Source organism: Caenorhabditis briggsae (assembly GCF_000004555.2).
Source record: "Caenorhabditis briggsae complete genome, chrI, whole genome shotgun sequence".
Lineage (NCBI taxonomy): Eukaryota > Metazoa > Nematoda > Chromadorea > Rhabditida > Rhabditidae > Caenorhabditis > Caenorhabditis briggsae.
This window is the reverse complement of record NC_013489.2, coordinates 3,380,963-3,405,141: the sequence shown is the minus strand read 5'-3', so window position 1 is coordinate 3,405,141 and position 24,179 is coordinate 3,380,963. Positions and strand designations below refer to the sequence as shown.

Sequence of the window (24,179 nt, the reverse complement as noted above, 5' to 3'; positions counted from 1 at the left end):
AAACGGAAACATTTAATCTATCTCCAATTTTTCCTCTTTTCTCTAGATTCTGACTCAAAAACAATCCTGGGCATTTTAAATCCTTTTTCCTATATCAGTCAAATGGAATAGAAAATGACGTTTTCTGGTTTGAAGAAAAGAGCGTTTTCGGTTTGAAAGGTTGACATGGATTTATGAAAGATCGCCAGAAAAAAGAGGTGGAGCCAAGGATAGCAAGGGATGTACATCAAGCAGTTCTGCTTTTTGAGAATTTAGCGTTTTTTGCAATTAGCAGAGTAAATGTAAAACCTGTAATAGAAGGGCCCCCGCAATGTCAAATTTGAGCTCAATTATCTTGAATTCTGTGCAAAATATCAAAAAAAGTCTCGACTAACAAAATACTTCTTATATGTATTGTGACGAACAATTTATCCGTTGACTACTTTTTAATATCTTGCATTGAGTTCAAGATAATTGAAATCAATCTTGACATGGTGGGTGCCGTACTATTCCAGGTTTTACTACTGTACTGTGATTTGGCAAGGAAAAATTCAAATTTTTAGATCAAAACAATTTTTCAAAAAAAGAATCCCTGTTTTTTTTCGATAAAAAACCGCAAAAAATTTTTTAGAGAACAAATTCACCTGTTTTTGTTTTTCTAAGAAACCATTTTCAGTCTCGCGCCCTTTCTTTTTTCAACCAGTCGACCATATAATGTCACCTGTTCTTCTCCCCTTTCTCCCACATGAAAATTTGATATTCTTTATATCATTTTCTCCATTTTTCTAGTCCTTTAAGAATATTTATTTGTAAAATTTGAAAATCGTTTTTTATTCTATTTTAAATGTGTATTATATTAATCTGAAAAAGCAAAATTTTTTTCAGATTTACCAAACCAAAATCAAGCTCTATTTTGTATATGACAACGTTTTTTATCCCATCCAAATCATTAACTTTGAGCTCAATCGTCTCGTTTCCTATGGCAGATATCAAAAATTTGTCAACTGATAAAATGTTGTTGAAATTATGGAAAATATTTTATTAGTTGACTACTTTTTGATATCTTTTACAGGAATCGAGATAATTGGCCTCAAAGTTGACGGTTTGGTTGTATTAGAGGGAATAGGGTTGGCTCTTCTATATGGCATATCTCTTCTAGACAAAATTTTACAAAAAAGTTGTAAACTGCAAAAATGAATCTACTTTTTTGTTTTATATGCCCTTGAAATTTCAGAATTCTAGAACAGAAACTAGTGACGTTTTCAGACCCCCAAAGATTGCTAGTTTCCTCAAGAAACTACCAAATTGCTCTTTTTGCTAGTTTTCTAACCGAATCAGCACGTTTTTGCTCTTTTGCTGATTCTTTTTTTTCTTTTTCGTCTCAATAAGAAAGTAATCCGGTATCTTTTTCTCTCTATTCCTCTTCAAATAATTCAATCATTTTCTTTTCTTTTTTCGTCCGATAATAAGGCGAAACTCGTATTTGTTCACCCCAAAAAAACGACACACTAAACGGGGCGACGGCGGAAAAGGAAAAATGAACCGATCGTTTTTTTTTCGTTTCGTTTTCCCCCGGTCCACCTACCACTACCCCACCCCAAACACTATGTTTGTCTGCGTCTCTTCTACCAGTCAGTACTGTCTCGATTCTCTCGTCCCGTTCTCCGTCTCCCATTTTGCCTTATTTTCCCTTTTTCACCACGTATATTCTATTTGTATGTCGTCAGGTCATATTGATTATTATATTTTTAATATTATTGAGAATCTTCTGACACACATGACCTAGAAATCTTAGAATTTTATAGAGGCCACAAAGAGCACAAGGGACAGTTGAAGAGATTAGATGAGAAAGGAAATTGAAAAAAATGACAACCCAAAAAAGAAATGAAAACTGGAATAATTTACAATGAACACTCTTCTTTTTTTTTCCGAATTTCAGCAAAAAAGGATATTTAATAAATCAGTAAAATTTTTTACAGAAAACCTCAAACTTCGACGACTCCCAATTTATATAAATCTCCAAAAGCGAATGGAAGGACGCCAACAATCAGTTTGCCAAGATAACTGAAAGAATGGATCGAGCCAAGAAAAAGTGATTTTGAACATTAAAAAAATTCTGGACCCTAAATTTTTTCAGATTCGCATCTGCTATAGATGGGCTTCGATCGCTGCACAATCGGACGGAAATCAATGTTGAGGAGAAGGTTCAATCGGAGCATTGTAGATTTACAAGGGTTCGTTTTTTGCTTTGAAAATTGTTTTCTACAGTACCCCGAAAAAAATTATTTTCAAAAATTGAAAAACCAAAAAACCTGGGTAAAAAATTTGAGCTCAATTATCTCGGTTCTTATTCTAGATATCAGAAATCTGTCAACTAATAAAAAGCTGGTGATATTGTGATAAATATTTTAACAGTTTACAAAATTTTCATATCTTTCCCAGAAATCGAGATAATTGAGCTCAAAGTATCTGGGGTGTCTTCTATAAGAACAATGTCCCAAACTTTAACCAAAATTATCCCGATTCCTGGTAGAACACACAAAAAATTTTCAACTAATGAAATGTTTAAAATTATATCAAAAACATTTTTCAAGTTTTTAAAAGTTTTCAAAATTAATGGTAGTTGAGATAATTAAGCTTTAATTTAATGACACAAAAAAGAAGGAAATTAGGTGAAGGAATTGGTAACTTTAACCCTAGCTATCTCGAATCCAGATACAGTCATCGAAAAAGTTTCGACTAACAAAATTTGTGAAATATTATCTTAAACATTTTATTGGTAGACCACTTTTTAATAAAACTGATAGGAATCGAGATAATTAGTGTTGAGGCTATAATTTTGCTCCTCTAGAAAGCTTTTTGATATTTTTTACAGGATAATTAGGCTTCAAGTTACAGTGCTCCCCTCTCTAGAATTCATATTGCACTCCAATAAGCTAAACTACAGTAACCTGAATAATGTTTAGGTTGTCCGTCACGGTCTTCCCGATGATCCTCGCTGTTGTGCTTATGATCCGGTCCAACGCCTGATAGCAATTGGTACCGGTCGTGGACACATTCGAATAATCGGAGACGCCGGAGTCGATTATCTATTAAAACATGAATCCGGTGAACCCGTTCTTCATATGCAATTTTTGGTGAACGAAGGTGGTCTGATCACTTCGTGTGGAACGGATTCCATTCATTTGTGGAATTACAGACAAAAGGTTGGATAGAGGAAAACTCGCTCTATTGAGAATTTAACTACTTTCCAGACTCCCGAAATAGTGCATACAGTGCAATTGAGCAAAGAAAGCGTATCATGTATTCATTTACCAGTGGCTGCTAAGTGGCTCTATATTGGAACCGATAAGGTAGGAGTGCAATAGAGCGCATATGAAAAGATCAAATTGTTTTCCAGGGAAATGTATATTTCTTATGCTTGAACAGTTTTCTTCTTAGTCCGTATGTAATTAATTGGAACAAAGCTATTGATCTGTGAGTTTTTTTTTGAAAATTCAATGCTTATCAAAGGAGCGCACTTGTAAATTTGGCAAATTTTCAACTAGTGCGCTCTAGTGATAATCATTACGAAAATTCTTACTTGTTGTCATTCGTCCCTAGAGAAAGTTGCTCCATTGAAGATTGACTGGAGCGCACTAATTATCAATTTCCATTCAAAAAGCAAGTGTGCTCCATTGGCAATTCGTTGTTTTTGGAGAAGCTTCATTTAGAATTCGGTGGAGCGCGTTTGCAAGTTGTAGGTAGCAAATTGATAAAATGCGCTCCATTGAACACTACTGAAGAGAGGTCTCGCAAAATTCCGAGGAAAAAAACTGAAAAGTGGGCGGAGCCTAAATTGCAAGCCTGGCACGGTTTGTCTCATGACCGTATACAAATGCGCTTTAAAAAACTTGCGGCAAATTTGCAAATTAAACTCTGCCCACTTTTCCCGGGAATTTTTTTCCTCGGGGTTTGAGAAATTGCGCCCCATTGTAAATAAATGAAGCTATCTATAAGTGCGCTCTATTGAGAATTCTGCGGAGTGCACTTTCTTTTTCTCATGAAAAATCGAAAAAAAACATTGAATAAATTCGTATTTTTTGTTTCCGCATTTTCATTTGAAAATGCGCTCCATTCGGAATTCGGTGGAGCGCGCTTGTTAGTTGTAGTGTGCGAATAGAGAAAGTGCGCTCCATTGACAATTCAAAACCGACGAATTTTTTTTTTCAGTTCATGTCGGGTGCATCCGGGTCCAGTTCGTCAGTTGGCCGTATCACCAGCTGAGAATACGAAACTATTGATAGTGTACGATAAGGGAATAGTAGTACAATGGAATCTAGCAAATAAAGAAGTGGATCGATATCCATTGGATCCCCCGATAAAATCAGTTAACTGGCATTTCGACGGACGGCAAGTGTTAACAGGAAACGTTGATGGCTCTATATCATTGTATGGAAATAAGAAGGCCTCTGAGCCTATTCAACGGACCACACCTCATGGATCAGGACCGTGTCGTCCGATTCAACAAGTGGAATGGAAACACATGAGTGAGAATGAGAGTATTATTATGTTCTCCGGTGGAATGCCCACTGATGATGGTCTTCCAATGCCTGCTTTAACTATTTTAAAAGGTGGCAAATCGGCGACCGTATTGGAAATGGACTGGCCTATTATTCAATTTATACCGCTTAACCAGGTAATTATACAAATTGTATTCCTCAACAAGGTGAGAATACCCCCTTTTGCTTACTTCTTAACATATTCGCAAATCTTACCAAATTCAATTTATTTTCAGAATATCTGGAATTCTATTCCTCAATGTCCACACTCTGTGGCAGTTCTATTAAAACACGACTTCATGGTTCTTGATTTGAATCAACAGGGCCATCCAGTTATCGAGTCACCACATGCAATGAATATTCATGAAAGTCCAGTGACTTGTGTATCCTATTATTCGGATTGCCCATTGGATTTGATCGGTGCGCTTACACTAGTCGGAACGAAGCAAAGGAATAAGGAGTTTAGCACTAGAGTGAGTTGGGGGTGAAAATAGAATATAAAATGGAATAGAAAAAGAAGAAGAAGTACATATAAATAGCAATTTATGATATCACATTCAACACAAGACAACAAAAGAGAGAACAGATCTAGAAAGAGAAAAAGGCCCAGCAGCAAGAACAATGGAAAATTGAAATTATTAATCAATCCAATAAATTAAAGTAACGACACGAATAGAAGAATTTTTTGGTACCGTACAAATTAAAGCCAGTTTCACCGTCAATCGAATCTATTCGGACTTTTGTTTTGCTTCCGCGATGGCTCGGAGCACTCGGTTTCCGGCGACAAATGTGAGGAATCCGAGGACCGAGAGATATTTGAGAGTTTCGAACATATCGAATTGAATCCAGAAAAGAATGTAGAGCCCGAAGATTCCGGCGAGACCAATATGGAAGATTGGAACGAATGCAGAGGCTGGAGCGTTTTGTAAGTTGATTCCAATTCGAGCCCACTGGAAAGTAAAGCGGTTTTTTTCGAAATTCAGAAAGAAAAACTCACCAAGGTGAATAGAATAACAAATGGAACCAGAACGATAATAGTGAACAAATCGGAAATCAAGGCTGGTGGACGCTTCTCTGGTTGACGGAAAACGTGGGTGATCTCCTCCATTGGCTCATAACGCACTTGCTGCGACTTTGGTGTTGGCTCGTAAGCAGTTGGGAGAGCGGCGTCAATGTCAGCCTAAATTATTTGAGAATTATAAGAAACTCATCTAACTTCCTAATACTTACAAACTGCCAGTTGATTGAGTTCTTGATGGTGACATCTCCAACCAAAAGACTGATCTTGAACTGTCCACTCAAATTGCGGAAGGATTTGGCGGCGGTACGGAGGACAGAGTCGTAAATGTAATTTCCGTTAGCATCTGGATTCACGACGAGCACCACGTCTTCACCAGAAGGAGCGACGAATCGGAGGAATACTTGTTGTGGCTTCACTTTCGCGTTATCTGCTTTCTTGACAACGTTGAAGGAGACGTAGAGGCGTTGAGAAGCGTCAGCAGTAAGACCAGAGGAGAGTTTGGAGAAGATGGCGACACTGAAAAATTATTAATAGTGAAAATTGAAAAAAAAAACTACGAATTCGCGTACGTTTTCAAGTTCTCCGCATCTGGTTGTTGATCTTTGGCTAAAATTCCCACTTTGAAGTTGTTAACTGTAACATCTTCGCTGACGGCAAGAGCCACGGCCCAAATTGCGCCGAGGCGAGAAGAAATCTCATTTTACCTGCAAAAGTGAACTTTAAAAAGTCGGTGAGCAGTGATTCAGTGAAAATTGAGTTGCAAAAGCAAAAAAGCAAAGAAGGAGTGCGTGGCGCTGGCCGGCTCTATCGATTGTTGGGCGACGAGAGTTGTGACGAGAATGTAGAGGCGCAGGGTTGCGAGTGGAAGAGATGAGACGTAGAGGGAATAGCGGCGCTTGGAAGGCATCTTATATTGAGTGTTGAGTCTTTTTTTTGAGAAATTGGGTTCAAATTCAATGAGTCTCGGAAAAAATATACAAAAGATTACAAACTCAAAACCACGTCGAACTACTAGTGTTTGCAGACAAAACAACAACACAATCACGCACATTTGCACTCAATGCGTCATACTTGACGAACAATTAACATAATTGAAAGACAAATGAAAAAGAGAGACCGTACAAATCGGAAAGATTTTAAATCCGAAAGAAACGAAACCGTAAGAAACGAAACGGAAAGAACGCTAAACCGTGCACAGTTTTGCTGAAATCGCATGCGCAGGCTGCAAAAAAATCTTTCCGATTTGTACGGTCTCGAAAAAGACGAAAAGAAAGACAGAAAACAGAGTAGAACGAGACAGAAACAAAAAAAATTAAATAATTTAAAATTCTATAATTGAAAAACACAAAAATTTTCAGTCCTGGCCAGTGACCGGTGGATTGGGAAGAGAATGTGCCACTGGACATCAGGAACTAGTTGTAACAGGTCACAAGGATGGTTCTCTGAAGTTCTGGCAAGAAACCGGAGAGCATCTTCAGATTCTATACAAACTCAAGTCTTCTTCACATTTTGAACGACTAGAAGAGATGGAAACATCGGACAAGGTCTCTCATGCAGTCAAGTATATTGAACTTTGTTTAGAGGTGAGGAGCAATCCTATAGTACCAATATCTACAGTATCTATTCCAGTCCCGCCAACTGCTAGTCGCTGGAATTTCCGGTCAAGTCACTCTGTTCAGATTCACCAAACAAGAGTTATGTGGTACTATTGCTGTGGTCAATATTCCACTTCTGGGCAATTTCTCGAACAATCTTCCATCCTATGATTTCGACAAGTCTCCAGTACCCAATGGTCCTGGAAAAGAGATTCGAAGACAGAGAAAGGTAAGTAATCGAGGCAAACTGAAGATGTTGTGAAACCACGTGGCAGTCTTTAACCCAACGCTTCTCAAATTGCACCCAATTGCACTTGGACCCCCAGAGCACACTTTGTTACTGTACTGGAAACAAAATATATTTTTGCCTTGTCTTCTTTGATCTGAGTTATCTCGGTCCCTGTAAGAGGTACCAAAATTTGTCAACTGATAAAATGTTTATCATAATATCACCAACATTTTATTAGTTGACTGTTTTTTTTCTATAACTTTCAGTGTCCGAGATAATTGGGCTCAAAATGGACGTATATGGTGGGCTTCAACCTATCCGCCGCCATCCTATTCACCAATTTTGAATCAATTTGTCTCGGTCTCTGTCAGAGATATCAAAAATTTGTCAACTGATAAAATATTTATCAAAGTATTACCAACATTTTGTCAGTGGATTGTTTTTTGATATCTTTTACAGGAACCGAGTTAAATTGACTAAAAATGAACTGACGCTAAACCAGGATGGTTACGGTATCTGTTTTTCTGAGGTCTTGGAAAAATAGTTCAAAGTTTACAATATTATTTGAAATTTCCAGAGCAAATTAAACAAAATATGATTTACATTTTTGTAGTTATAAACTTTTTCGTACAAATGCGCTCCGAGGAGATAGCCCACGAAACTCCTAGGCGCCGTATACATCTAGAATGCACCATTACCTTCCACGTAGCATATCTCGTTTGGGTCAATTTGTACTAAAAAGTTGTCAATTACTGAAAAAAGGTCTAAGTTTTTTTTGATATAATGCTTAAATTTGGTAAAGATCGGCCAACATTAACCTACTTTTGTCAAAGCCTCAAAACAGCATACCGTGAACCCGCTAACATAACGCCCTCGAGCTTTCCACTTTAAACCCAAGTATCTCGGTTCTTGTTAGAAACATCAAAAAGGCGACAACTGATAAAATGTTTATCATATTTTCAGTAACGTTTTGTCAGTTAAACTTTTTTTGATATCTTTCACAGGAACTGAGATAAATTGGCTCAAAGTTAAAAGTCAGGGGTTTCCTACTGAAAAATGCAGAAATATTTTTGTCCAGTATTGTACTTATTAATCCCGCTACATGTAAACCACTCACATATAAATACTAAGTACTAAGTCTCTTTTGCCAACATTTGATTCCAGAAGCTCTACCAGATCGGACGGCGACAGTTGTCATTTCAACTTTTACCAACACAGTTGTTTGTACGGATTCTATTTTTTCGAATTTTTTAAAGGGACAGGGTTACTGTAGCACAAGAGTTCACACTGCACCTATCACACCATCACACACATTTTCAGCTCTTTTTCTAGGCTTCAGAGCCTATTCAACCTTTCCAAAGACACCAAAAGTATTTCAGGTTGTCTCCCGTGAGTCTACAAACTCTCTGGACACCTCAGATTCTGGAGATGAGCGAATTGTGCCGTTCAAAGTGCGTGGAGCACCTGTCAAGAGGCCAGCTGGTTTCGTGGTAAAGGCTGAAATTTGAACTACAAAATATGTGTAAATATCTGAAATTTTCAGCCCGAGCTGGCGTGTTTTGTTCCATGGCACTCGCATGCAAAAGTGGATCAAATTACAACGATTTGTTTGAACTCGTCCTATGGAATCATTGCGATTGGTTAGTGTGATTTATAAGAAAAAATATATCGCAGTTCCTCTAATAGAAGAGCCCCGAAATCTTCAACATTGAGTTCAATTATCTTGGTTCCTATGAATGATATCGAAAAATTGTCAACTGATTAAAGATAGGTGATATTATGATAAATAACTTATCAGTTGACAAAATTTTGATATATTTCATAGGAATTGAGATACATGTGCTCAAAGTTGAAGGTTCAGGCGTTCTATTAGAGAGGAGGGGAAGAATACGGTATTTTGGAGTCATGAAACAGTAGTTCAAAAATTATTCGAGTGTTTTCAAAATTTCAGAAAACACTTAACAAAAGTGACCTACATTTTTCTAACTTTTTCGAATGAATGAGCTCCAGAGAGATGTGACACGTGGCACATCCACTAACATAAGCGGGTCTACAGTAATTACAAGTGCTACAGCAACCCAATGTTTTTTATTTCAGATTTTTAGAGGTTCCAAATCAGAAGACACTGTTAGATTTCAATTTTTTGAATCGGAATTTTAGAATCCATTCAGAATCTCCAGAATTCGTTATTGACCATTTTCTCAAGAATTTCAAAATTTAAGCTCTATCCGAAATTTATAGACAAGTACTATTTTTTCAGAACCACAAAATTTACATTTCAATTTTTTATACCTCCATTAATGGTAGGAACTCTTCTAGGTACGTCATCTGGTCTGGCTTTGGTTGACACCACTCAATGTGCTTTGATCTACTCGTGGACCACAAACGAGCTCTATGGATCTGATCCAACACCAGCTATCCAGCTGAGCATGCAGATTAGTGATGCAGCGAGTCCGATCGAGGTAGGTCAAACTATTATTGCTAATCCTTGAGTTTAAAAGTGTGTTAATTTGTTCTCAATGTCTGTGAGCACGGGTCTTCGTGTGATTTATATATCTATCTGTGTGTCCATGTGTCCATTTGGTGGTTTGTAACATTTCAGATGGAAGAACTGGAAGGAGATGACAACTTGCTCATCTACAATTCGGACACTGGAGCATATCAAATGAGATCTCACTCTGAAAATCATCACAAAGGACGAAATAGTTTGACTCCATACTCAAATGGAGGGTTCCTACATCCTGGAGAGATTCCAACCCGTCCAAAATCAGCAGCTGCTGGTGGAAAGGGTGGAGGTGGAATGATGGGATTGTTCCGTCGAAACACTGCTGAACTGGCAGCCACAATTCGTGAACGCTATCAAGGACACCGATCGGATTCTTCTGGAGCAAACACGGATCGTCCGGATCCAGAACATCGGGGAGAGACTCCACCTCCAACGCCCAACGAGGGTACCAAAGTTCAAAAAACTAATAGGAGTCATTCGGTGAAAGGAAGTTTTATTAGAAGATTCGCAAAATCGTCGTCTTCAAAAGAGAAGAAAGAAGTAAAAACAGAGGAATCCGAATCTTCTGGAATCGAGAGATCTCGAAGTTTCCATTCGCATATTTCAGAAGAGGGTAAGTTTGAGTCTTTTTTTTTTGGGTTATGTCTTTTTTCGCTATCGCTAGCTAGTTGTGTCGCTCGAATCTCGATCATGCGAATGCATCATTATGAATCTTTATGTGGTAGCAAATACGCTCCAATGTCCATTGTTGTGAAGAATTTGAATTTTTAAGTTTGTCGTCATTTTTTTTCATGATCTATCGCTTTGTATATATCCTGCATTTTTATGATCTATTGCATTTTTTCCGTCCTATTATGTCATTTTTCTTTATATGTATATTCAGTTTGCTTAATGTGGAAACACTTTTTTTTATTTATATGGGTCCTTAGCTGATATGTTTTTTATGCTCCCATCATTTTTAGAATTTTTTTTGTTGCTAAAAAACGAATTGTGGAAGGGTAGAAAGTGTTTAGGACGTTCCTGGTTCCAAAAGTAGATCAAAATAATTTCTTTAAGTTTCAAAAAGTATTCATAAAAATTTCAACAATGCGATTAGATTATCTCGATTCCTGTCAGAGATATCGAAATTTTGTTAACTGATAGACTGTTTATCATAATATCAGAAACATTTCATCAATTGAAAAAAATTTTGATATATTGTATAGGAATTGAGATAATTAAGCTCAAAGTTGACAGCTCAGCTTCGATTTGGCGCAGGCTCGGTATGGTCGAATCCCCGAGGCATATCTATGTAGAGCGCATTTGCACAAAAATAGAGTCGACTACGAGACTGCAGGTTTAATTTTGTGAAAATTTTTGTAGTTGACAACTTTCTTGTACGAATTAGCTCTAGCGAGATATACCACGTGGAAGAGACACCCATATCTCTTCTGAATGAATCTGTACAAACTACCAATAAAGTTCGAAAAAATTAGTTAACCCAGGGATTCCGGAAAATCTGGATTATCAGGATTCTTTGAAAATTCAAAAATTCAAAAACTCAGATATCCAAAAAACTTCAGAAAATTAGTTTTTGAAAGGCTCTACTGAGGTGTGGGGGGCTGAAGTTGAATTGGTTGATTAAAGTATGACCCCCCAACAGTACAAAGTGGGGGCCTATTTTTGAACAACCTGGTATTCTTAAAATATGGCCCCCACCCCTCCCTGCCTTCTTCAATTAAAGCACCCAACCATTCAAAAAATAGCCCCCCAAAAAGAGAACTTTATCTGAGCTCCCCACTTTATTCAAATATGACCCCCATCTATTCAAAAATAGCCCCCCACCTATTCAAAAATAGCCCCCCACCCATTCAATTTTAGACCACCACCAATTCAAAAATAGGTCCCCACCATTTTTTGGCCTAAGCCTGAATTTTAGAATGTTTTAATTTTGGAAGTTCTGATAAGATATACATAGCTGACAAGTATTTTTCAGAAAAAGTTCCCAAGAAACAAGGAAAAATGGTGAAAAATGACACAAATTCCGAAAAAATCAAAGAAAAATTAAAAAAAAAGCTCAAAATTTGCATCATGACGGTTACGGTACCCTTCACACACCACAAACTACGCAAAAGTGGGGGTCTATAATTGAATGGGTGGGGGGCTTTTTTTGAATTGGAATGGACTATTTAAAAGTGGGGGTCTATATTTGAATTGGTGGGGGGGGGGGCTTTTTTTGAACTGCTGCAAGTGTTTAGATTGTTGGAGGTGGGGGGGGGGGGGCTCTACTATGGTTCATTTTGGGGGGCTATACTTGAATTGGGGTGGGGGCTATATTTGAATTCAGCCAAAAATATATACAAATGAGATTTTTTCAAAATTGTTCTATGGAATTTCAAAAGTCGGAATTTCATGAATTTTCGAATTGTTTGAAATTTCCAAACTTCTGAATGACTTTTGTTCATTAGAACCATAGAAATTCGGATAATATTTTTGATTTTTAGTTTCAGAAAGGACCTTAAAATCTGTAATAGAAGGTCCCTCACACGGTCAAGTTTGAACTTCTTTATCTCATTTCCTATGAAAGATATCAAAAATGTGTTAACTGGTAAATTGTTTGTCATAATATCAAAAACATTTTATCAGTTGACAACTTTTTGATATCTTTGACAGGAACCGAAATAAATTGGCTCAAAGTTTAAAGTTAGGGCCCCTTCTATAACAGGTTGACCGTAGTTTCCAACCAACCGGAAAAATCCTTTTCACCTTTTTGATCCCTACCAAATAACCAAATTACCAATTCACAATTCGACTTCCCACTTCTCTCACCTATCAAATCCCTCAAACCTATGCTAAACCTATTTTAGTCACCAATCAGTCTGGAAGCTCCGAAACGAATCGTCAGTGAGCAGAAGCAACGTTCATTCGACGCTCGACGGCCACAACTGTTCAAAACTCAATCCGTAGTGGAGAATGGATCATTCGGCAGAGGTTCCCTTTTCTCTTGTTTCTCTTTTTTATTTGGCTTTCTCCATTCATCAATCATTCATCATTCTTGATCTCATCGAAGCGACGCAACTGGGCGATTTTGAGATATTTGAAAAATAAACATTAATTTTATTTTCCAATTTAGGAGATTCCCAAAGAGAGTCACCATCTACTACTGGCCGTCAATTGACTACCTCTTCTCCATCCACGTCATCTCAATCATTGGAAAGATCCATTTCTACACAGCAGCAGGAATCGATAACGTCGTTGGCTTTTATTCATTCACACTCGAAGAAGAATGGTGAGCAATTTGAATATGGGATCAAAAACCTAGAAAATCTTAAAAGCCAAAAAACTAAAATCCGAAAATTCAAACAAGTCGTAAAATCATTTTTAAAATTCTCAAAATTCATAAATCAAAAAAATCAGAAAATCCGAAAAATCCAAAGAAATCAATTTTGATGAAGTTCTAGTTTTGTGTCTTTCAGATTCCAAAATGTCTCCATGTCTTTGGGTTGGAACCTCTGCTGGTACATCACTGGCTCTGAATCTGATCCTTCCAGAGGATAGATTCACATCCACAATTGTTGTGGCACCATCAGGTGAGCCCCTTCCTCTTCTTTTTCAGATGTTTATCCCTAATCCTTAAAATTAACAAATTCCAAACGAAAAAATTTTTTCTCTTTCGCTTCCACACACACACACACACTTTTTCATATCACACATACACACAAACTGTAATCTATCTGTGTCGTTTCTTTCCAAATTCTATCATAAAATCTAACATTTCGTTTACTTACAGCTGTTGAAGAATGTAAGTTTTCCCATTTCTATCCTATCCAATTCGGGACGCCTTTTTTACTAACCGTAAACAAAATCCTTATTTCTCGTATTTTCACACCTACTTGTTTTTTCCGAGTGTATGTGACTGATACAGTATACCGGTGAGAAAGAAAAAAAGACAAATTTTTGACTGTTTTGGAGAAAATTCCTACACTTGGTGACTTGAAAAAGTGGTTAGAAATTTCAGAATATATCCTTCAAAATAAGAGCTTCATTTTTGTAGTTTATGACTTTCCTGAAAAATAAGGTCCTGCGAAATTATCCCACGCGGCTGCCTGCGGACCGCCGCCCGTGTTGCCAGAGTTCGCGAACGGAGAAACTCTTCAACGTCGAATATCTCTTTTGGACGGACATTTACAAAAAAAGTTGTTAACTGCAAAAATGGAGCTCCTTTTTTGAACGTTATTTTTCTAGTATACTACTTTTTTTTTTGAAAAACTGGAATTTGAATAGATATACCAACAAAGAAGTTTGGTAACATAGCCCTATACGTACTTTTTGAGCACAATTATCTCGCTTTCTATAAGAGGTATCAAAATTTTGTCAACGAATGAAATGTTTGTCATATTATGATGAACAATTTTGTAGTTGACCAAGTTTTGATATCTTTTACAGAAAACTAGACAATTAGGCTCAAAGTTGACAGTTTGGGCGGGCTTCTATTAGAGCAAATAGGGTACCTATTACAGTAGCAATACGGTTATAAAAATCGTCCACTATGAAAAGCTCGAAAACTCCCTATGTCCCAATCTCACGTTCGCTGGGGCGCGATTTCTGACCAGGCCTTTTGGAATGCTGTAAGCCAGACAGTTTCCCACTTTTTGACCTCCTAAATTTTAAAGATTTTTCACTAAAACAGTCAAAACATTTTCCCCGGGTTACTGTACACAACATATCAGCTGTTTTTTCTATATCTGTGTAGTTTTTGTTTGTGCTTCATGTTCAGTACATATTCTCTAACAGCTCTATATATGTAGAATTCTCCTTATTTCTGGGATATTAAACTTTTATTAACAAAACGAAACCCACAGCGGGGTTTTTCCTTTCTCTTTGTTGCCTATAACATTTTTCCAAAGTTCGCTCTATTGAAATTTAAATTCTCAATGGAGCGTACTCGCTTATGCTTAACACCACACAACAATTAGTTTAACTTCTTTCCCTTTTTTCTCTTCACTTTCTCATTTTTTTTCTTACTTTGGAGTTCAGTTCGAGGCCGAAAACACTGCTACTACGGTATGTTAGAGAGAATGACCTGAGAAGTTGGGTCCCACAAAACAAGTGTGCTCTGTAGAGCGTCTTTGCATTTGTGGGATTAACCAATTTTTTCTAATTTTCGATTCCTAATCCTTACCCTTTTATTTTTGTGATGATTTTTGAAAAATAATTTTAATTAAAAAAACTAATTTTGCTTATTTTAACCAAAATTAAAAATCTAAAAAAAAGTCGCCTGCCCGAGATTGACACAACTAGATTCTCTCCAAACAACCTGAAAACCCCTGATATGCATGATTGATTTGCAGTTTTTTTTCTTTATTTTGTACACTCTAAAGATATTCATGTTCTGCTTTTCCTATATTGATTTTTTTTCTGAATTCTTATGTTCCTAGTTTTTCAAATCACAAGTGCGCTCCATTATCAATAGAGCGCACTTGCAAAGGTTTTTTTTCCCCGATTCCAAATGTGATCGTCTCTTCTTACCCTGTTGCATTAGTATTAGTAGTAGTAGTAGTAGTACTGTAAACAGTGATTAGTATTTGCTTTGTGATTTTTTTAATACCAAGTGGGCGGAGCTAAAATAGAATTTTTTAGGTACGGTAGTAAGAATGAAAGGTCAAGTGCTGAATCAGTCATTCATGGATAACACGTTCTGTGTAATTACACCTTCAACGGAATCCTATAAGGAAGCAGCCAAGGAACCATCTGCACAAAGTCCCGATCGTTCGCTTTTGAATAGAGTGAGTCCAAAAGATGTGAATTCGCTCCATCGCAAACAAAATTCTTGCAGGTGACCACAAAAGCAAGTCTAGCTCCACAATACTCCAACTCGATCGACTCAAATGACGAAATCTCGCAAATTCTGATTGTGGCCGCTGAGAATGAGGTCAAAGTGGTTGCGTTGCCAACGTTCAGTCAGTTGTACGTGCAGAAGTTTGATGAGATTCCATTGGTCAAAGCATCGCCAACGCATATCCGAGGTTATCCATGTTTGATGTGTCTATCGGCTGCCGGACAGATTATTATGTTGTCTCTTCCATCGTTGAGGATTCTGAATACGTCCCAAATATTCCCACATTCTGTGGAGATTGATGATCCGTGAGTTCCCGTAAAACCTGTAATAGAAGGGCCCCCTAACTTTCCTCTTTGAGCTGAATTATCTCGATTCCTGTCAAAAATATGAAAAAGTTGTCAACGGTTTTACAGTATTATGATTCTGAAATTCTGAAAATCAAATTTTTACGTGAGAAATGTTGATTTAATTTTTGTTTCGGACACTTTTCCAGCAGACACATTGAGTGCCTCCTCGAGCAATTCCCAAAACTTCTATGTAAAATCACAAAATGGCTCTTATGTGTCAATATATTTTGTACCCGTTCTCTGGTTGTCTCAAGTTAGGACCTCAATTTTACAATTTTTTAAAAATAATCGATTTCAATTTTTTGCAGTTTGTGTCAAAAAACGTCGTTCTCCGATCATGGATTGGGTGTCTATATGGCTAGTCAGACAGAGGTATCAATAGAGCGAATTTGCACTTAAACAACAATTTTTTAAACTTTTCAGATGGAAAAGTACACAATGTGTTCGGAAATCGCCGATCAGACTGCGGAATCGCTTGGAGAGCTTTTCGTGCCGTGTGAGATGCCTGAGCAGCCAAAGAACAATTCGTTTTTGAAGGTGATTTTTTTAGTTTTGCAGAGCGTTTTCTAAATTAGCTTGGAAGTTTCGTTTCAAATAATAATCAAGGCTTGGCAGGGTGTATCGTCGATCTTTGGAGGCACTCCGCGCAACGATCCGAATGATATTGATGCCATTTGTAAGTTTTTTGGGCTATGTGGTCTAGAGGGCACTTTCGTAAGTTGGGATTTCTAGGCCACCATGGTAAATGGCCTAGTAATAGACTGCTATTTGCCCGATGTTTTTTTTCCTGGTCCATCTACTATGATGGCCTAGAAAACTCAACTTTCAAAAGTTAGGCCATCATGTTAAATGGCCTAGAATACCCACAAGGTGAATATCAGGTCATTTCTAGGAAATGCACAAAAATGGCCTAGACAACTCAACTTGCAAAAATTAGGCCACCATAGTGAACGGGCTAGAAAACAGATCAGATGCATGTCAGACCATTTCTGGACCATAAACTAGGGTGGCCTAAAAAATCATTTTGAGAAAGTTCGGCCACGTTACTCTAATTTTGTAAAAAAAATAGGCCACCAATTTGTTTGGCTACGAAATGGCCTCATGAAGTGGTGGCCTAACTTTTTCAAGTTGATTTTTCTAGGCCACTGTGTTGAATGACCAAGTAATGGTCTGATAATCACCTGACGTGTTTTCTATGCCATTTTAAAATGGTGACCTAGAAAACTCAACATGCGAAAATTAGGCCACCATGTTAACCATGACCTAAAAAACACACCAGGTGCATGTAAGCTGGTATTCACTTGGTGGGTGGCCTAACATTCGAAAGCTGAGTTTTGTAGGCCTTCATGGTAAATGGTCTAGAAAACCCCATAAAGTGTTACATCGTCTATTCAACATCGTCTATTCACAACTTTGATTACAGTATCCGAGAACATGGGTGTCAAAAATAACGCTGGAATGAATCCGATGCGTAGCGTGGCCCGTACAATTCCCGGACCATCTGTCCAAATGGATCGAGCTCAAGCTGGAGGTGTTTCTGCTGGACAAGCGGCGGCGATGGCTCTTCAGGTATAACACTCTGAGATTAAAATTTTAAATTATAAAATCTCTAAAATTTTGCAGAATCTAAACGAGAGAACAGAAAAGTTGAATGCGACAGTGGATGCGACGGAAAACTTGAAGAACAACGCGATGAGTCTGTCGTCCCGAACTGGAAAACTTGTGGAGAAATATGAGAAAAAGAAGTGGTACAACTTCTAGATGAACATTCTATATAACTTAGAATCCGTTGTGTGTAAATATTATAAATTATCTCTTTTTTTTCTTTTTTTTAATCAATGAGCTTTTGTCTTCTGGGTTAGGTCCTTTTAGAGCTATGGTTAAGGTGCCTATTTCTTTTCTTTTTTCGCTTTTCTACCAGTTCATGTTAATTCGAACAACCGGTGTTTTTTTTTTCAATTTTTCCCGGCCTAACCTGTATCCTCCTCAACTTCTTTGTCCCCAAAAATTCCTCTCTCTCTCTCTGCCAAAAAAATTTTTATTTGTTATTTTTTCCTCTTCTAACTCTAATTTTTTCTAACTGGGTTTTACAGATGTATCATCAGTGCTTTGTTTATGTTTATTTTTTTGTAATTTTTATTAATATTAACAGTTTTTTTCCATATTTCTTTTTCGATTTAGATAATAAAATTTGTATTTTTCATATTATTTTTCTTCGTTCTTTGTATCATATCAATCTGAAAATACAATTAAAATTTCTGGAAAAGCCATATGATAGAAGCCAACCATATATGTTACCTTTGAGCTTAATTATCTCGGTTCCTGAAAAGATACTAAAAAGTTGTCAACTGATGAATTTTTTATCATAAAATCACCAATATTTTATGAGTTGACAAATGTTTGATATCTATTATAGGAACCAAGATAATTGAGCTCAAAGTGCAGTGTGTGTGGTTAGAGCTTTTACGGTATTGGGTCCTTGTGATTTTAGAAATACAAAGTTTTTTTTTCAAAGGGGCACATTCTTAGGTTTGTGAAGAACAAAAATCTAATAAATGTAAAGATTTTCATTATAATGAGTTGATCTATTAAAATTGCTAATTGTAAGGTTATCTTTAATAAAATGGTCCCTAACTTTTAACTTTGAGCCAACTTACCTCGCAAACTTTCAAAGATAAAAAAAAGTTGTCAACTGATAAATTTTTTATCAGAATACCATAAGCATATTGTTAGTTGACCTATTCTAAATATCTCCCTAAGGAACCGAGATAATTGAGCTCAAACTTGGCAGGGTGAGGGCCCTTCTTATTTTACGGTATGACCTAGTAGATGCTCTAACCGACCGTATTTGACATCAGAGTCCTGAAACCTACCCTTCTATTTGATAAGGCTTCAAAATTTTTCTTTTCTGCAGACCATCATCAAAGCCCATTCCCCTCAAGGTTTGATCCTTATCATTTCCTTCTCCTAAAATCCATTTCAAGATTTTTCATATCCCTCGGTTGGTTGTTGTTCTGTTTCTCGATGTCCCAGACACACAAACATACATACACACGTATGTTCCACCCAACACAGAAATACTCTAACGTCTCTTTATCTGTCACACTCTCTTCTTCTTCTAGTATTCGATGCCTTTCTCCATTTTTTCTGCCCTCTGTTTCTTCTCGCATTTTGCAATCCGTTTGATAGCTAACGACACACCTGCTGTCTTTACCGTTCATTTTTTGGCGTTTCTTTTTTTTTGAGATTTTATTTTCAGCAATAAGTTATCAAAAGTGGCTTAGTTGCTTCAAAATTCGATTTTGAAAATTGCAAGTTTCTTAAAATAGACGTTGAATTTCAAAGTTCCTGTCAACTGTTTGTTTCTGTTTCCATGAATAATTAGCAATCTGAAATTAGGGAGTTTCGTCCGAAATTGCTTCAAACAACGTGCATAAAATTCCTTGAACTCTGATCTTCAGAACTTTCATTTGAAACTATGAAATCTAGTCCTTCTTTTGTAATGTTTTCCCTGGTGATTTCATAATTTCCTAATTGAACACCTTCTTTGGAACTATTGGAATTATTGATATCTTTAACTGAGTACCCTTTATCCACCCTTCCTCCTTGTTATTTGTTTCATTCTCTTCTCATAGTCAGTTTCACACCATATTGATTTCTAATCAATCTATTTCTTGCTGCCAGTTGGTGGTCATTGCAACAATATACGCTAAAAGAACGCGCATTGTATGTCTCCGGTAGTAGTCGTAAATAGATTAGACAGCGTGCAACACCCTACCTGTCAACGTCATCTTGTTCTTTTCCCTTTTCTTCATTTCTTACTGTTAGTCTCGACCAGAGATACATTAAAAACACCTTGAGCTTATTGATATTTGAGACCCTCTTGCCTGCCACTTTCGCCCTCAATTTCTAACTTTGAAAGCAGATTTTTTCGGCCATTTTTCCATGTCCCATATTTTCCAAAAATTTCCATACTCCCCTTATAAATGGTTTATACAACTTTATGACATCATTTCTGTTTTTCTACTTTTTGTGGGCGGAGTCAAAATACCGTAAAACTTGTAATAGAAGAACCCTCATTGTGTCATATTTGAGCTCAATTATCTCAATCCCTGTGAGAGATATCAAAAATGTGTCAACTAATAAAATGTTGTTGATATTATGATGAACATTTTGTTAGTTGACAACTCTTTTATATCTTTGACAAGAATCGAGAAAAATCGGCTCAAAGTTAAAAGATAAGAGGCCCTTCTATCACAGGCTTTACGGTAAGCCCTGACTCCTTGATTTTAGGAATCCGTTTTTTTTTTGAATTCCAATACTGCTAAATAGTGCTCATTACTGCTCTTGTCGTTGTGATACAATTAGTCAACTCGGTTTCTCTAGGTAGTTGATGGTCCGTAGAATAGCCGCCAATGACCCGTCGATTCTTTTTTGCTGGACAAAAACTGTAATTAGCTTCTTCAGGTGCCATTCATCTGTCTTCGACTAATTTGGCGGTAATTCTGAGATCATAAATATAAACGATATACAGATATTGTGGGTTTTGTGCTCGGTAGAATAGAAACCAAATTCAATTAAACAATTTTGTAACAACAAGAAAATCTTCCAGTTTCGATGTTATCATTTTTGTATTAAGCTCCGTACACTTTTCAATTCCTAATCTCCTTTCTACTAGTTTTTTAATTTTTTTTCTTTCTTTTTCAGATCACCAAAATGAACCATATCCATTTCTATGGTCTACCAAAGAACTACGAGGATTTCAAAGAACTCCACAATCCACTCGCCGAGACCATACGTAAGTCTTTTTGTATTGAACAATAATTTTTGACAGTAATCATTCGTTTCAGAGGAAGAAGATTCGAGTTCCGATGTATCGAGCAACTTCTCGGATCTTTGTGATGTGGCTAATTTGGAGGATCTCGAAGGTGTTTAATTATTATTCTGTGCCCGATCTGTAGAAATTCAAACTGCAAATTTGATCTTGCAATTTGAACTTCTTCCGACCTCAAAGTGTTCATTTAATCAATAATAACCGATTTGAAATTTACAGACATGCTTTACACAAGATATGTGACAATTCAAGCACCCGCAGGGTTCAAAGGGCGTCTTCACCAACCGGAGCCAGTAGAGCCAAGTAAGTTTTTTCCTTGAGTTTTGGATCAATTCACCTTAAAAACTCTAATAGAACGTCACCCAAACCGTCAACGTTGTGCTCAATTATCTAGCTGGCTGGTGTTCAATTAGTTTCCGTATGTAATTCAATCAAAATCTTTACAGAACAACTTCCATTACCAATAGAAAATATTCCTTCGACGTCTTCAAATCCCTCCCCACAAGTCGCAATCTGCACTGTTGAGACAGGAAAACAGATTTTGGATAATGTGTTATCAAGATCGAATATGATAATGATGCAGCAGATTCTGATGAAAAAGAAGGATGTTGATGAGAAGATGAGGAAATTGGAGAAAAGAAAGGAGGAAGAGGAGAAAGAGCAAAAGAATCCGAGTGTTGGAGAGCCGATTGCTAAGAGATTAAGACTGGTCAAAGTCAAAAATTCAACGAATTTTTTAAAAATGTGATATTTAAAACACACCCCATCTCAATTGTCCATCCAGGTTTTTCATTCAAATTTTTCATAATATCACAAACATTTTATCAGTTGACAAATTTTTGATATCTTGCATATGAACCGAGATAATGGAGATCAAACTTGACAGTGTGTTCTAGAGACCTCTGGGTTCTGAAAGATGGTGACATCTACAGTATACAATCAAATCAAAAACTTTATCTGAATATATTACCGAAGAATGAGAAAGAAAGGAACAGAAACACACACACACTCTCTCAAATAAATTATATTATTTCTCTCTCCAATGAAGACAGCTAAACTAGTACAGTGGCCAGAACGACATTGAACGGTATCCGATTTCCGATGGTCCATCTCTGGAATATTCGAAACTTGCAAAAAAAAAAAAAACAATAATTTTGGAATGAAACTCACATATACTCATTTTCATCTCGTTTCGTCGTCTTCTGACGATAGAACTTGCGAAGATAGGAGAGTGGAATACGGTCGAGACTTCCAAATGCCGATCTGGAAAAGAAAATGGGAATTCAGAGAACTGTTATGAAGTTCTTGCCGCGCCCCCGGCGCTTGTGGCTGGTGCGTCTTCGGCGCGATTGACGTTTGTATTTTACTGTTAGCCGCTTTTCAAAATGTGACTTCAAATTGTATTGGGTCTTCAAGCACTTCAAAAATTTTTTCGTTTTTTTAGATTCACGTTACGCAATAAATAAAAAATCAATTATTATTAGGTCACGCCCCCTCCTACTGTCAGCTACGTTATAAAATTCCACGTATTGGAAAAAATCAGTTCTCTGGGAAATCCGCCTCTTCGAACTTTATTGTTGGAAAATTTCCACTGGCACTTTTCCTCGGGTAAGAAGCTCTTTGCACTACGCTGCTTGTTGTTGTCTCTTTTGCTTTTTTCTGTCGATTGGTCCGATGTGAAAAAGTACTAAAAGGCCCTAAGGGTCGCCATGTTTCGGGGTTCATGGCTAGGTGTTTTTCACTGAACGTCCCCCAGTAGCAAGAGATTTTATCAAAGATTAAAAAAATTGAGACAACAGTGAAAAGCGGTATGCGATGTGGCTTTTTATCAGGGGGAAGGAGCTTTTGAAAATTAACCGACAATGGTCTCCGAAAAGAGGGGTTTTTCGGCTGACTTCTTGTTTTGTTTTTTTAGGGGTGGGGGACCCCTCCCTCCACTCCCTACGGGTTTTAGAAGGTGATCCAAACGGTAAAAAAACCTTGTTTCCCTTTCATGTACTGAGCCTCTACGTGGCGAAAGGGATCAACAGACGAAACATTCGTCTGGCTAATCAATACAAAATTTTGGAAATTTTCTAAAAATTCCAAAAATTGGAAAAGCCATTTTTGGACTTTCTTGAAAATTTTGAAATTTCGGAGTTTTGGAATTTTTCGGAACTTGAAAACATCAGAATATTCCAAAACATCAAAAAATCCGAAAAATTCAAAAAAATCGAAAAAGTCATTTTTTGGTATTTTTTGAAAATTTCGGAACTTTCGGAATTTTTGAAGCTTCAAAAACTTTTATTTTTTGAACTTTTTTTTGAAAATCTTTGAATTTTTGAAATTTCAAAATTTCAAAATTTTTAGAATTTTGTGAGTATCTTGGACTTTTAAAAGGTATTTTGAACTTTTGAAAATTTCGAGATTTCAGAATTTAAAATGTTTGGAAATTTCAGAATTTAAGAATTTTACGAGTTTTGGAAATTGATGATTTTGGAATTTCAGAATTTGTCGAATTTTAGAATTTCTGAAATTCAAATGCTCTTTGTTGAATTTGTTGATCTTTTTCAAGGGATCGACAGACGAAGGTCTGGCTAATCAGTACACTATTGAACTCTGTTTTTTTTTAATAAATGTTTAATTTTCGTTTAAAAAAGTGTTTTTCTATTGATTTTGACCACTGTCAGGAGTCTGTTTGCAAAATTCCGATCATGTTTAAAAATTTGGAGGCGTGTAAAATGGACCTAGATTGTAAACCTTACCAAAAAAACGTGAGAAAAATAGGTGTCTTTCAGAAATCTGGAAAAAAGGAATTTTCAGAACATTGAATGCAAAGTTTTCAATCTAGGTCTGACCCTCCAAAATTTTCTAAAGTGACCGAAAAGTTGACAAGCAAGTTCCAACTGCCTGACAATGATCAAAATGGCCGAAAATATACTCAAAATTCGTTTTCGTATATTTTTTCGACCGGTACTAAACTTCTTAAGTTGCAACAGTATTGCTAATCATCATTATTGATTGATCTCCTAATTTTTAAAGGTGGTGTACGGTGAAATTTTTTATTGCATCAAAATGTGCAGAAATGCATGTAGATTGACATAAAAATAAAGAAAAAAAAATCGAAAAATGCCTTCATCGAGAAAAACGCATCGAAAAATACGCTGAAAGCCCTTAGGGACGAGCTTTTTTCTAGGCCGCCCGGTGAGTAAAAGCGCGCGAATTCAAACATTTACAATTTTTTCGCTCGTTTTCACTGTTTTTTCAAATTTTCCGATGTATCTGGAAGAAAAATTGACAAAAACCTAAAAAACTCTTGAAAAAACCGAA

General features: G+C 36.7%; 4 protein-coding genes across 4 annotated transcripts in view; 2 read left to right on the top strand and 2 right to left on the bottom strand.

The window, feature by feature from the left end:
* Positions 1-2,945: 2,945 nt before the first annotated feature.
* On the top strand, positions 2,946-17,797 carry Cbr-tom-1 (the record flags this gene model as incomplete). The annotated part of the gene is given in 21 exon segments (XM_002639025.1): positions 2,946-3,188; positions 3,191-3,196; positions 3,198-3,332; positions 3,380-3,456; positions 4,192-4,657; positions 4,757-4,993; positions 6,900-7,124; positions 7,171-7,365; positions 8,745-8,855; positions 8,909-9,005; positions 9,685-9,827; positions 12,718-12,841; positions 12,984-13,139; positions 13,327-13,440; positions 15,491-15,636; positions 15,687-15,994; positions 16,345-16,408; positions 16,460-16,573; positions 16,652-16,712; positions 17,460-17,605; positions 17,660-17,797. Coding segments are annotated over 21 exon segments (3,306 nt in total), but the record flags the coding sequence as incomplete, so codon positions are not given.
* Cbr-ostd-1 lies at positions 5,249-6,630 on the bottom strand (the record flags this gene model as incomplete). The annotated part of the gene is made up of 5 exons (XM_002639026.2): positions 5,249-5,470; positions 5,518-5,700; positions 5,751-6,057; positions 6,111-6,235; positions 6,613-6,630. 5 exons carry the CDS (start codon positions 6,628-6,630, stop codon positions 5,249-5,251), a joined length of 855 nt encoding a protein of 284 aa, XP_002639072.2.
* Positions 17,798-20,752: 2,955 nt separating the features above from the next.
* CBG25201 lies at positions 20,753-21,618 on the top strand (the record flags this gene model as incomplete). Its single annotated transcript, XM_045242689.1, has 4 exons — positions 20,753-20,834; positions 20,887-20,964; positions 21,090-21,173; positions 21,317-21,618. The coding sequence occupies 4 exons, from the start codon at positions 20,753-20,755 to the stop codon at positions 21,616-21,618; spliced, it is 546 nt and encodes a 181-aa protein (XP_045099601.1).
* Positions 21,619-21,927: 309 nt separating this feature from the next.
* CBG14884 overlaps positions 21,928-24,179 on the bottom strand; it is a gene marked incomplete at both ends in the record, with an annotated part of 3,000 nt that continues 748 nt past the window's right edge. The window contains 2 exons of the mRNA XM_045242683.1: positions 21,928-21,982; positions 22,041-22,133. Coding sequence (XP_045095547.1) covers positions 21,928-21,982; positions 22,041-22,133 — 148 coding nt within the window. The remainder of the gene's footprint in view (positions 21,983-22,040; positions 22,134-24,179) is intronic.